The 14,187-nt window shown below is 47.0% G+C and overlaps 1 protein-coding gene, 1 long non-coding RNA gene and 1 pseudogene across 3 annotated transcripts; 1 reads left to right on the top strand and 2 right to left on the bottom strand.

Annotated features, from left to right (window-relative positions):
- The window catches only part of LOC131730379 (sarcoplasmic/endoplasmic reticulum calcium ATPase 2-like), a 32,901-nt pseudogene extending 24,942 nt beyond the window's left edge, over positions 1-7,959 (top strand).
- Positions 7,960-9,400: 1,441 nt separating this feature from the next.
- Positions 9,401-11,464, bottom strand: LOC131730381 (uncharacterized). 2 transcript variants are annotated; one of them, XR_009323997.1, is made up of 2 exons: positions 10,909-11,464; positions 9,401-10,049 (listed from the first exon to the last, which is right to left on the bottom strand). It is a non-coding gene; the product is annotated as an uncharacterized LOC131730381 (long non-coding RNA). The 2 variants fall into 2 exon arrangements; XR_009323996.1 differs by lacking the exon at positions 10,909-11,464 and adding an exon at positions 10,159-10,257.
- Positions 11,465-12,808: 1,344 nt separating this feature from the next.
- On the bottom strand, positions 12,809-14,181 carry LOC131730380 (otolin-1-like). The gene is made up of 2 exons (XM_059020473.1): positions 14,074-14,181; positions 12,809-13,587 (listed from the first exon to the last, which is right to left on the bottom strand). Exon 2 carries the CDS (start codon positions 13,441-13,443, stop codon positions 12,871-12,873), a length of 573 nt encoding a protein of 190 aa, XP_058876456.1. The 5' UTR covers positions 13,444-13,587; positions 14,074-14,181; the 3' UTR covers positions 12,809-12,870.
- Between the last annotated feature and the right edge of the window lie 6 nt (positions 14,182-14,187).

Genomic DNA, 14,187 nt, shown 5'->3' on the forward strand with positions numbered 1-14,187 from the left:
GGGAGAGAGAGAAGGGGCTGTGTGTGTGAGAGAGAGAGAGGGAGAGGAAGTGGATCATATATAAAACTATTGAAACTCAGGGGGACTGTCTGAATCGTGTTTGGTGTTGCTGTATAATATATAAAACTATGGAGATAGAAACTCAGGGGGACTGTCTGAATCGTGTTTGGTGTTGCTGTATAATATATAAAACTATGCAGATTGAAGCTCAGGGGGACTGTCTGAATCGTGTTTGGTGTTGCTGTATAATATATAAAACTATGCAGATTGAAACTCAGGGGGACTGTCTGAATCGTGTTTGGTGTTGCTGTATAATATATAAAACTATGCAGATTGAAACTCGGGAACTGTCTGAATCGTGTTTGGTGTTGCTGTATAATATATAAAACTATGCAGATTGAAGCTCAGGGGGACTGTCTGAATCGTGTTTGGTGTTGCTGTATAATATATAAAACTATGGAGATTGAAACTCTCTCCCTCCCTCTCTCTCTCCCCCCCTCTCTCTCTCTCTCTCTCTCTCTCAGTATCTTCCTCACGGCTGCACTGGGAATGCCTGAAGCTCTGATCCCAGTTCAGCTGCTCTGGGTGAATCTCGTGACGGACGGATTCCCAGCGACGGCTCTGGGCTTCAACCCCCCCGACCTGGACATCATGAACAAGCCCCCCCGCAACGCCAGAGAGCCCCTCATCTCCGGCTGGCTCTTCTTCCGCTACCTCATCATCGGCTGTGAGTACCCGCGAAACTTCACTGTGAATTCAACGGCAGACGCTTCCACTAGAAGTCTTTCTCAGCGTCTTCAGTGTAAATTCAACGGCAAACGTTTCCACTAGAAGTCTTTCTCAGCGTCTTCAGTGTAAATTCAATGGCAAACGTTTCCACTAGAAGTCTTTCTCAGCGTCTTCAGTGTAAATTCAATGGCAAACGTTTCCACTAGAAGTCTTTCTCAGCGTCTTCAGTGTAAATTCAATGGCAAACGTTTCCACTAGAAGTCTTTCTCAGCGTCTTCAGTGTAAATTCAATGGCAAACGTTTCCACTAGAAGTCTTTCTCAGCGTCTTCAGTGTAAATTCAATGGCAAACGTTTCCACTAGAAGTCTTTCTCAGCGTCTTCAGTGTAAATTCAATGGCAAACGTTTCCACTAGAAGTCTTTCTCAGCGTCTTCAGTGTGAATTCAACGGCAAACGTTTCCACTAGAAGTCTCTCTCAGCGTCTTCAGTGTAAATTCAACGGCAAATGTTTCCGCTAGAAGTCTTTCTCAGCGTCTTCAGTGTGAATTCAATGGCAAACGTTTCCACTAGAAGTCTTTCTCAGCGTCTTCAGTGTAAATTCAATGGCAAACGTTTCCACTAGAAGTCTTTCTCAGCGTCTTCAGTGTAAATTCAATGGCAAACGTTTCCACTAGAAGTCTTTCTCAGCGTCTTCAGTGTAAATTCAATGGCAAACGTTTCCACTAGAAGTCTTTCTCAGCGTCTTCAGTGTAAATTCAACGGCAAACGTTTCCACTAGAAGTCTTTCTCAGCGTCTTCAGTGTAAATTCAACGGCACACGTTTCAGTGTTGCTTTGACTGTGAGTTCAGGAGCTGCTCTTCAGTTCTAGCTGCGCTGCCATAGTTATTGTATTGTGAATCGCTACAGCCCTGGCTAGGACTACAGCTCCCAGCATGCCTCTGCACCCGCGGCAATGGTGAGGGATGCTGGGAGCTGTAGTTCTTTAACTGCAATGCGCTGGGCTGGGCTGTATCACATTGTCCTGCGTGTAACACAGGCCAGATCTTTATAAAAGCCCCACCTAGCGATCGGTACCCTCGCTGTGCACCAGGTGGCGCTGACCCCGTCTCTCTCCGTTCCTCAGGCTACGTTGGAGCCGCGACGGTCGGAGCCGCTGCCTGGTGGTTCATGGCCGCTCACGATGGACCCAAAGTCAACTTCAACCAGCTGGTAGGTGTCCATGACCCGCAGTAAGGCTGAGAAACTGTCGCCTGGTGGCGGCCATCTTGGCTCCAGTGTTGCGTGTTAAGCAATGGGAGGCCCGTGAGGCTGTGGAGCCACAATGGAGCCAGTTTCATTTATCGTCTCTGTTCGTGGTCTTAGAGGGGAGGGGAGGAGTCTGTCTGTCTGTCTGTCTGTCTGTCTGCAGCTTTAATGAAACTAAACTCTTTTCAGAATGTAGTAAACTGACACAGACCCCAAGAAGAAGGGATTATATTGTAGCGTCAAACTGAACAGGATTGTGGGGCTCTGTCTGTCTGTCTGTCTGTCTGTCTGTCTGTCTGTCTGTCTGTCTGTCTGTCTGCAGCTTTAATGAAACTAAACTCTTTTCAGAATGTAGTAAACTAACACAGACCCCAAGAAGAAGGGATTATATTGTAGCGTCAAACTGAACAGGATTGTGGGGCTCTGTCTGTCTGTCTGTCTGTCTGTCTGCAGCTTTAATGAAACTAAACTCTTTTCAGAATGTAGTAAACTAACACAGACCCCAAGAAGAAGGGATTATATTGTAGCGTCAAACTGAACAGGATTGTGGGGCTCTGTCTGTCTGTCTGTCTGTCTGTCTGTCTGTCTGTCTGCAGCTTTAATGAAACTAAACTCTTTTCAGAATGTAGTAAACTGACACAGACACCAAGAAGGGGGGATTATATTGTAGCGTCAAACTGAACAGGATTGTGGGGCTCTGTCTGTCTGTCTGTCTGTCTGTCTGTCTGTCTGTCTGTCTGCAGCTTTAATGAAACTAAACTCTCTTCAGAATGTAGTAAACTAACACAGACCCCAAGAAGAAGGGATTATATTGTAGCGTCAAACTGAACAGGATTGTGGGGCTCTGTCTGTCTGTCTGTCTGTCTGTCTGCAGCTTTAATGAAACTAAACTCTTTTCAGAATGTAGTAAACTGACACAGACACCAAGAAGGGGGGATTATATTGTAGCGTCAAACTGAACAGGATTGTGGGGCTCTGTCTGTCTGTCTGTCTGTCTGTCTGTCTGCAGCTTTAATGAAACTAAACTCTTTTCAGAATGTAGTAAACTAACACAGACCCCAAGAAGGGGGGATTATATTGTAGCGTCAAACTGAACAGGATTGTGGGGCTCTTTCTGTCTGTGTGTTTTTGAGTTTGTGTGTGTGTGTGTCCGTTTGTCTGTCTGTGTGTGTGTGTCTCTGACTCCTCTCTCCTCTCCTCTCTCTGTCTCAGAGTCACTACCTCCAGTGCAGTGAGGACCATGCTGATTTTAAAGGGGTTGACTGCTCTGTGTTCGAATCGCCCTACCCAATGACCATGGCCCTGTCCGTGCTGGTTACCATAGAGATGTGTAACGCGCTCAACAGGTGAGGCTCGGACCCCTGTCACCCCCCCCCTCCCCCTACCACCTCAATCTCTGTACTCGAATACCCCTCTCTCCCTCTCTTTCTCCAGTCCCTGATGAAGATTTCTCCCTGGTCTAACACCTCTCTCTCTCTCTCTCTCTCCCTCCATCTTTCTTTCTCTCCCCATATCCCTCTCTCTCCTTCATCTTTCTCTCTCTCCCTCTCTCCTTCATCTTTCTCTCTCTCTCCCCATCTCCTTCTCTCTCTTTCATCTTTCTTTCTCTCTCCCCATCTCCCTCTCTCTCCCCTTCATCTCCCTCTCCCCTTCATCTCTCTCTCTCTCTCTCTCCAGTCTCTCTGAGAACCAGTCCCTGATGAAGATGCCTCCCTGGTCTAACCTCTGGCTGGTGGGAGCGATCTGTCTCTCCATGACCCTTCACTTCCTCATCCTCTACGTGGATCCGCTGCCTGTGAGTACACAGAACTACAGCTCCCAGCATCCCTCTGTTACCGCTGAAGCAGGGGCATGCTGGGAGCTGTAGTTTCTTTTTTATTCTGAATCGATTCAATGGTGCTTTATTGGCATGACTTGCAATAGCAGGTGTTGCCAAAGCAATTATACAATACAGACATAAATCTCTCCTTGTCTCTCACCCCCCCTCCCTCCCCCTCCTCCCTTCTCTCACCCCCCCTCCCTCCCCCTCCTCCTCTCTCAGATGATATTTCAGATCGTCCCCTCAGTGCTGTCCAGTGGGTCACTGTGCTCTCTCCCTCTCTCCCTCTCTCCTCTCTCCCCTCTCAGATGATATTTCAGATCCGTCCCCTCAGTGCTGTCCAGTCGGTCACTGTGCTCTCTCCCTCTCTCCTCTCTCCTCTCAGATGATATTTCAGATCCGTCCCCTCAGTGCTGTCCAGTGGGTCACTGTGCTCTCTCCCTCTCTCCTCTCTCTCCTCTCAGATGATATTTCAGATCTGTCCCCTCAGTGCTGTCCAGTCGGTCACTGTGCTCTCTCCCTCTCTCTCCTCTCTCAGATGATATTTCAGATCCGTCCCCTCAGTGCTGTCCAGTGGGTCACTGTGCTCTCTCCCTCTCTCCCCTTCTCCTCTCTCAGATGATATTTCAGATCCGTCCCCTCAGTGCTGTCCAGTGGGTCACTGTGCTCTCTCCCTCTCTCCTCTCTCAGATGATATTTCAGATCCATCCCCTCAGTGCTGTCCAGTGGGTCACTGTGCTCTCTCCCTCTCTCCTCTCTCAGATGATATTTCAGATCCGTCCCCTCAGTGCTGTCCAGTGGGTCACTGTGCTCTCTCCCTCTCTCCTCTCTCAGATGATATTTCAGATCCATCCCCTCAGTGCTGTCCAGTGGGTCACTGTGCTCTCTCCCTCTCTCCTCTCTCAGATGATATTTCAGATCCGTCCCCTCAGTGCTGTCCAGTGGGTCACTGTGCTCTCTCCCTCTCTCCTCTCTCAGATGATATTTCAGATCCATCCCCTCAGTGCTGTCCAGTGGGTCACTGTGCTCTCTCCCTCTCTCCTCTCTCTCCTCTCAGATGATATTTCAGATCCGTCCCCTCAGTGCTGTCCAGTGGGTCACTGTGCTCTCTCCCTCTCTCCTCTCTCCTCTCTCAGATGATATTTCAGATCCGTCCCCTCAGTGCTGTCCAGTGGGTCACTGTGCTCAAGATGTCCCTGCCGGTGATTCTTCTGGACGAGGCTCTGAAGCTGGTGGCTCGTCGGTACGTGGACCCGGGGCGGGACCTGGAGGAGGAAGAGGAGCGGAGGATGGGGGCGGGGCTCCAGGTGCGGGTCTCCAGGGCGCTCCGGGGCGTGTCGTGGTCCTTCGTTCTGACCGCGCTGCCCCTGCTGGTCTGGATCTACAGCCTGGACACGGATATCACCAATATATTCTGGCAGGAAGACCCAGAGCAGCCCTGAGCGTGTGTGTGTGCGTGCGTGTGCGTGTGCGTGCGTGTGTGTGCGTGCGTGCGTGTGTGTGTGTGCGTGCGTGTGTGTGTGTGCAGTGTCTATACACACACAGTACAACACTGTGCAAAAACTCGATACAACACTGTGTGTGCAGCACACACACACACACACACACACACTGAGAGACACACACAGAGACACGCACACACCTGAGAGACACACACAGAGACACGCACACACCTGAGAGACACACACAGAGACACGCACACACTGAGAGACATACAGACACACACAATGAGACACACACTGAGACACACACACACACACACTGACACACTGAGACACGCACACACTGAGAGACACACACAGAGACACGCACACACTGAGAGACACAGACACACACAATGAGACACACATTGAGACACACACACACTGACACACTGAGACACACACACTGAGACTGAGACACACACACACACACTGAGACTGAGACACACACACACACACTGAGACTGAGACACACACACACACTGAGACCGAGACACACACACACACACTGACACACACACACTGACACACTGAGACTGAGACACACACACACAGACTGAGACACACACACACACTGACACACACACACTGACACACTGAGACTGAGACACACACACACACACACTGACACACACACACTGACACACTGAGACTGAGACACACACACACTGACACACACACACTGACACACTGAGACTGAGACACACACACAGACACTGACACACACACACTGACACACTGAGACTGAGACACACACACACTGACACACTGAGACTGAGACACACACACACTGACACACTGAGACTGAGACACACACACACTGACACACTGAGACTGAGACACACACTGACACACTGAGACTGAGACACACACACACACACTGACACACTGAGACTGAGACACACACACACACACTGACACACACACACTGACACACTGAGACTGAGACACACACTGACACACACACACACACACACTGACGCACACACACACACACACACATTGTGTCCGAGTCCACAGCTCTGGATAAAAAGTTTTGCATCATCTTGAATTTCAGGATCGAAACGTCATTTAAAAAAAACTATCCGAACTATCAAAAGAAACGACAAAAACGATACCACGTAAAAAACAATAATAATAATAATAATAATAATAATACAGTCTATACCGGAAGCTGTGATACGAGTCCGGGACGATTTCATGTTCGATTTCTGAAACGTCACGTTATTTATTCCATGTCAGTCAGTTTTCCGTTCAGTATCTTTGGGGAAAACTCCAGAGTGACTTCGTTCTGGAGGAGGATGAGGAGGAGGATGAGGATGAGGATGATGATGATGATGCAAAACTCCCGTCCACAGGGGAGCAGACACACCCTATATATTTACAGTTGAATTTTGGATAATAGTTGTTTTTTTTTGTACTCCTATACAAGGCAAAAAAAAATAACTGTCTTGGTGAATTTTTTTTTTAAAAGCAAGACAATTCTCTTATTCAAAATCTATTTAAAAAAAGGAAAAAATGTAGCTTCATTTGAATTTTCTTTGTTATTTTTCCACGAGGTTTGCATTCATGATGAGAGACGCTCTCGCTAATCTACAGACTGTCCGATCTGACCAATCCTGAACTCACAGTCAAAACAACACAGACTGAGCAAAAACAATGTAATACAGCCCAGCCCAGCGCATTGCATTTAAAGAACTACAGCTCCCAGCATCCCTCACCATTGCCGCGGGTGCAGAGGCATGCTGGGAGCTGTAGTCCTAGCCAGGGCTGTACCGATTCACAATACAATAACTACGGCAGCGCAGCTAGAACTGAAGAGCAGCTCCTGAACTCACAGTCAAAGCAACACAGACTGAGCAACAAAATAATAATAAACACCGTGTTTGAGTGACAGGAAGACGCAGCGCTGGGAATGAAAGCAAACCTCATGGAAAGATAAAGGGGAGGAGTATAGAAAAAATGATGTCATGCTGCTCTTTAGCATTGAATTGAATCTTTCCTTTTTCTGTATCATGTTTGTCACCATCTAGTGGTCACTTTGAGTCACTACATTCCATTTTTTTCAATTAATTTATATATATATATATATAAATATAATATTTTATGTATAATTTTTTTTAATTATTATTTTTTGGTTTCCGGATCATGAAGTCTTACTTTAAGGGCATTTAAAAGGTTAATTGCGATGTCAGACCTCGGTTTTATGGGCGACCAATCATGTCAGAGCTTGACGGTGTGACATCATCGCAGCTGTAAGAGGGGAAAAAACAAAACGCTTGTTTAGCGTTCTTGAAAAACCTTTTAAAAGGTGAATAATAATTCCAAATTTTATAGGAAGATTTGTCACGCAGTATAAGGTCACTAAGGAGGCTGTGTGGTCCAGTGGTTAAAGAAAAGGGCTTGTAACCAGGAGGTCCCCGGTTCAAATCCCACCTCAGCCACTGACTCATTGTGTGACCCTGAGCAAGTCACTTCACCTCCTTGTGCTCCGTCTTTCGGGTGAGACGTAGTTGTAAGTGACTCTGCAGCTGATGCATAGTTCACACACCCTAGTCTCTGTAAGTCGCCTTGGATAAAGGCGTCTGCTAAATACACAAATAATAATATTTTGTTTTTGAGACATTCCCGTTTCATGTGTTTGTTAGTTTGTCTTTAAAAAAAATAAATGAATAGAAAATAAACACATTTCTCTCCTGTGTTTGTTTGTTTGTTTGTTTATATATTTATTTACTCGTGTCGAAAAATGCTGACAAAGGCGCTCCGCGTGGAGCGCAGGATGCGCTGTATCGTCTGGAGGTCGCCGGTTCGAGTCCAGGCTATTCCACAGCGGACCGTGGACAGGAGCTCCCAGGGGGCGGCGCTCAATTGGCCGAGCGTCGCCCCGGGGGGGAGGGAGGGTTCGGTTGGCCAGGGTGTCCTCGGCTCACCAGCGCCCCCTGTGGTCTGGCCAGGCGCCTGCGGGCTTGCCTGTAAGCTGTCCAGGAGATGCGTTGTCCTCCGACGCTGTAGCTCTGAGGCGGCTGCACGGTGAGTCTGCAGCGTCTAAAGAAGCGGGCGGCTGACGGCACACGCTTCGGAGGACAGCGTGGGTTCATCTTCACCCCTCCCGAGTCAGCGCAGGGGTGATAGCGGTGAGCTGAGCCTAAAAATAATTGGGCAGTTCAAATTGGGGAGAAAATAATAAAAAAACTAATTGGCAACATCTAAATTAAAAAAAATAAATAAATATGCTGACAAAAAGGAATTCCGAGGCTGACAGCAAACTGGACTGCTCTACGGGGATCCAAAATGGTGCCAGTTTCCTAAGGTGGAGGACCCGAGCGATTAAACTCTACAAACATGAGCGTTACTGTCTTTTGTGTGTGTGTGTGGATAAAATGGGAAGAAAGGAGACCATCTGATCAATGGATGTACTTTTTAAAGGATCACAGTACTGTATTTCTGCAGACCCAGTCTGTGTTAGCATTGTAAAGCACAGGGAGGTCTGGTAAAGCACAGGGAATTCATTCTATATAGAGGGGGTGGAATTCAATATGTTAACAAGGGAACATTATTCAGCAGCTTTCATTGGACTCTATGAAGCTGAGGGAGTTCATTCTATATAGAGGGGGTGGAATTCAATATGTTAACAAGGGAACATTATTCAGCAGCTTTCATTGGACTCTATGAAGCTGAGGGAGTTCATTCTATATAGAGGGGGTGGAATTCAATATGTTAACAAGGGAACATTATTCAGCAGCTTTCATTGGACTCTATGAAGCTGAGGGAGTTCATTCTATATAGAGGGGGTGGAATTCAATATGTTAACAAGGGAACATTATTCAGCAGCTTTCATTGGATTTTATGCAGAGTCACTTCCAATAGGAGCTCGTTTGTTTGACGTCTCATCCTGAAGGACGGAGCACAAGGAGGTTCAGTGACTTGCTCAGGGTCACACACACACAGGGAGCCGGAGGCTCAGCCGGGATTTGAACCTCCTGGATCAGCGAGCCTCAGTAATATTATCTGGGGAGTTCACTGCACAAATACAAACAGGACTCCGCAGAATAATTCTTGTTTAAGAACATTTTCGGAACCTTCAGGTTTAGGACGATGTTAATAAACGCGGGTTCGACTGCAAGGTTCAATTTTTCCAAAATAGTTTTATTCACAATCAGAGCTGTCTTTAGCAATTACAGAAACAGTGATTAACATGGGTGTGGTAATTTTAATAATCAGAATAGTAACAACGTCACATATATATATATTATTATTATTATTATTACTAGAATATTTCCCTACAACAAACACTCATATACACAATGGGATCAGACTCCTATTGCACAGCAGCGTCACCCAGTCCAGGTTTTACTACCAGCTTGATCAGCCCCAGTGTGTCTAGCTAACAAGCTCAGGTGTGTCTTATTATTAAACTCCTAGTGAAACCAGGACTGGATCACACTGCTGTGCAGCGGGAGTCTCATTCCCAGCCCTGTATAACGTCCCGCCTCCCTCCCCTCTCTAGTTTTGTGACAGGATGTCTTTGTCACAGGGAGTCTCTTCCACTTGGATTGGAGGGGGGGGTCACAGGGAGTCTCTCTCTCTCTCTCTCTCTCTCTCTCTCTCTCTCTCTCTCTCTCTCTCTCTCTCTCTCTCTCTCTCTCTCTCTCTCTCTCTCTCTCTCTCTCTCTCTCTCTCTCTCTCTCTCTCTCTCTCTCTCTCTCTCTCTCATTTTGGGTTTTTTTTCTTGAATTTCAGAGCTTGCAGCCAGTTTGTCCCAGAGCTCTCAGACCTACGAGAAAAAAAAACAGGATTGCATTGAATAAAAGGAGGCCTGAGTGAGAGACAGACAGAGATACACAGACACAGACAGACTCCTCCTCTCCTCTCTGTTTCCTCACCCTTTCTCTCCTCTCTCAGTCTTCTCTCCTCTCCTCTCTCCTCTCTATTTTCTCACCCTTTCTCTCCTCTCTGTTTCCTCTCCTCTCTCCTCTCTATTTTCTCACCCTTTCTCTCCTCTCTCTGTTTCCTCTCCTCTCTCCTCTCTATTTTCTCACCCTTTCTCTCCTCTCTGTTTTCTCTCCTCTCTGTTTCCTCTCCTCTCTGTTTCCTCTCCTCTCTGTTTCCTCTCCTCTCTGTTTCCTCACCCTTTCTCTCCTCTCTCAGTCTTCTCTCCTCTCCTCTCTCCTCTCTATTTTCTCACACTTTCTCTCCTCTCTCTGTTTCCTCCCCTCTCTCCTCTCCTCTCTCCTCTCTATTTTCTCACCCTTTCTCTCCTCTCTCACCCTTTCTCTCCTCTCTGTTTCCTCTCCTCTCTGTTTCCTCTCCTCTCTCCTCTATTTTCTCACCCTTTCTCTCCTCTCTCTGTTTTCTCTCCTCTCTGTTTCCTCTCCTCTCTCCTCTCTATTTTCTCACCCTTTCTCTCCTCTCTCTGTTTTCTCTCCTCTCTCAGTCTTCTCTCCTCTCTATTTTCTCACCCTTTCTCTCCTCTCTCAGTCTTCTCTCCTCTCTCTGTTTTCTCTCCTCTCTCTGTTTCCTCTCCTCTCTCTGTTTTCTCTCCTCTCTCCTCTCTATTTTCTCACCCTTTCTCTCCTCTCTCAGTCTTCTCTCCTCTCTCTGTTTCCTCTCCTCTCTCCTCTCTATTTTCTCACCCTTTCTCTCCTCTCTCAGTCTTCTCTCCTCTCTCAGTCTTCTCTCCTCTCTCAGTCTTCTCTCCTCTCTCTGTTTTCTCTCCTCTCTGTTTTCTCACCCTTTCTCTCCTCTCTCTGTTTTCTCTCCTCTCTCACCCTTTCTCTCCTCTCTCAGTCTTCTCTCCTCTCTCAGTCTTCTCTCCTCTCTCAGTCTTCTCTCCTCTCTCAGTCTTCTCTCCTCTCTCTGTTTTCTCTCCTCTCTGTTTTCTCACCCTTTCTCTCCTCTCTCTGTTTTCTCTCCTCTCTCACCCTTTCTCTCCTCTCTCAGTCTTCTCTCCTCTCTCAGTTTTCTCTCCTCTCTCAGTCTTCTCTCCTCTCTCAGTTTTCTCTCCTCTCTCAGTCTTCTCTCCTCTCTCTGTTTTCTCTCCTCTCTCAGTCTTCTCTCCTCTCTCAGTCTTCTCTCCTCTCTCTGTTTTCTCTCCTCTCTCAGTCTTCTCTCCTCTCTCTGTTTTCTCTCCTCTCTCAGTCTTCTCTCCTCTCTCAGTCTTCTCTCCTCTCTCAGTTTTCTCTCCTCTCTCAGTCTCTCTCTCCTCTCTCTGTTTTCTCTCCTCTCTCAGTCTTCTCTCCTCTCTCAGTCTTCTCTCCTCTCTCAGTCTTCTCTCCTCTCTCTGTTTTCTCTCCTCTCTCTGTTTTCTCTCCTCTCTCTGTTTTCTCTCCTCTCTGTTTCCTCTCCTCTCTCCTCTCTATTTTCTCACCCTTTCTCTCCTCTCTCAGTCTTCTCTCCTCTCTCAGTCTTCTCTCCTCTCTCAGTCTTCTCTCCTCTCTCAGTCTTCTCTCCTCTCTCTGTTTTCTCTCCTCTCTCAGTCTTCTCTCCTCTCTCAGTCTTCTCTCCTCTCTCAGTCTTCTCTCCTCTCTCAGTCTTCTCTCCTCTCTCAGTCTTCTCTCCTCTCTCTGTTTTCTCTCCTCTCTCAGTCTTCTCTCCTCTCTCAGTCTTCTCTCCTCTCTCAGTCTTCTCTCCTCTCTCAGTCTTCTCTCCTCTCTCAGTCTTCTCTCCTCTCTCTGTTTTCTCTCCTCTCTCAGTCTTCTCTCCTCTCTCAGTTTTCTCTCCTCTCTCAGTCTTCTCTCCTCTCTCTGTTTTCTCTCCTCTCTCAGTCTTCTCTCCTCTCTCAGTCTTCTCTCCTCTCTCAGTCTTCTCTCCTCTCTCTGTTTTCTCTCCTCTCTCTGTTTTCTCTCCTCTCTCTGTTTTCTCTCCTCTCTGTTTCCTCTCCTCTCTCCTCTCTATTTTCTCACCCTTTCTCTCCTCTCTCAGTCTTCTCTCCTCTCTCAGTCTTCTCTCCTCTCTCAGTCTTCTCTCCTCTCTCAGTCTTCTCTCCTCTCTCTGTTTTCTCTCCTCTCTCAGTCTTCTCTCCTCTCTCAGTCTTCTCTCCTCTCTCAGTCTTCTCTCCTCTCTCAGTCTTCTCTCCTCTCTCAGTCTTCTCTCCTCTCTCTGTTTTCTCTCCTCTCTCAGTCTTCTCTCCTCTCTCAGTCTTCTCTCCTCTCTCAGTCTTCTCTCCTCTCTCAGTCTTCTCTCCTCTCTCAGTCTTCTCTCCTCTCTCAGTCTTCTCTCCTCTCTCAGTTTTCTCTCCTCTCTCAGTCTTCTCTCCTCTCTCTGTTTTCTCTCCTCTCTCAGTCTTCTCTCCTCTCTCAGTCTTCTCTCCTCTCTCTGTTTTCTCTCCTCTCTCAGTCTTCTCTCCTCTCTCTGTTTTCTCTCCTCTCTCAGTCTTCTCTCCTCTCTCAGTCTTCTCTCCTCTCTCAGTTTTCTCTCCTCTCTCAGTCTTCTCTCCTCTCTCTGTTTTCTCTCCTCTCTCAGTCTTCTCTCCTCTCTCAGTCTTCTCTCCTCTCTCAGTCTTCTCTCCTCTCTCAGTCTTCTCTCCTCTCTCTGTTTTCTCTCCTCTCTCTGTTTTCTCTCCTCTCTGTTTCCTCTCCTCTCTCCTCTCTATTTTCTCACCCTTTCTCTCCTCTCTCAGTCTTCTCTCCTCTCTCAGTCTTCTCTCCTCTCTCAGTCTTCTCTCCTCTCTCAGTCTTCTCTCCTCTCTCTGTTTTCTCTCCTCTCTCAGTCTTCTCTCCTCTCTCAGTCTTCTCTCCTCTCTCAGTCTTCTCTCCTCTCTCAGTCTTCTCTCCTCTCTCAGTCTTCTCTCCTCTCTCTGTTTTCTCTCCTCTCTCAGTCTTCTCTCCTCTCTCAGTCTTCTCTCCTCTCTCAGTCTTCTCTCCTCTCTCAGTCTTCTCTCCTCTCTCAGTCTTCTCTCCTCTCTCTGTTTTCTCTCCTCTCTCAGTCTTCTCTCCTCTCTCAGTCTTCTCTCCTCTCTCAGTCTTCTCTCCTCTCTCTGTTTTCTCTCCTCTCTCAGTCTTCTCTCCTCTCTCAGTCTTCTCTCCTCTCTCAGTCTTCTCTCCTCTCTCAGTCTTCTCTCCTCTCTCAGTCTTCTCTCCTCTCTCTGTTTTCTCTCCTCTCTCAGTCTTCTCTCCTCTCCCAGGCAGCACTCTCTTTAATAATGAGTTGTTGAATGTCGGTAGTTTCATGAATTTCGATCTCTTGCTTAAGTCGGCCTTCGAAAGCTCCGCCACCGACTCCTCCCCCTCCCGGTCTCCATGGTGACCGCAGGATTCCGCAGGCTCCTCCCCCGCGACGGCGTCGGCAGACCTGACACGAGAGCGGAGCTGAGCCTGAAACAAACGAGACGGGAGGGGGCGGGTCAACCCTGGAGCATGCCAGAGCATTCCAGAACATTCCGGAGCACGCCAGAGCATTCCGGAACATTCCGGAGTACGCCAGAGCATTCCGGAGTATTCCAGAGTTATTTAAGACTGTTGTACAGGCAATATTAATAATATTATAGCAATAACAGCGATATTATTATTATTATTATTATTATTATTATTATTATTATTATTATTATTATTATTATTATTATTATTATTATAATAAGCCGGTCTTCGACAAATATTATAATTATAATTTTTTCTTTTGTATTTTTTTCTTTTATTACTAATAATAATAATACAAAAAATAATAATTATAATAACAAGAAAAATCTACAATGTCAATTATAATATAAATATTGCAAATAAAAAGTCAAAATAGGAACACTGACAATTATAATAAAAACAAACTGAAATAACAAAATAAAAAATAAGAGCTACCCCTCGTACCTGGAGCGCTGCGGGGTCGCACACAGGCAGCACCTGCACTCTGCCTGCACTGGAAGCACTGGGAGCACTGGGAGCACTGGGGTCCAAGCGAGCACACTTCAACTCCGAGTCATC

Source organism: Acipenser ruthenus, unplaced genomic scaffold (genome assembly GCF_902713425.1).
Source record: "Acipenser ruthenus unplaced genomic scaffold, fAciRut3.2 maternal haplotype, whole genome shotgun sequence".
NCBI lineage: Eukaryota > Metazoa > Chordata > Actinopteri > Acipenseriformes > Acipenseridae > Acipenser > Acipenser ruthenus.

Excerpts from the sequence above, each read along its gene's own strand:
- LOC131730380 (XM_059020473.1), bottom strand. The coding sequence starts at position 13,443 with ATGAAACTACCGACATTCAACAACTCATTATTAAAGAGAGTGCTGCCT.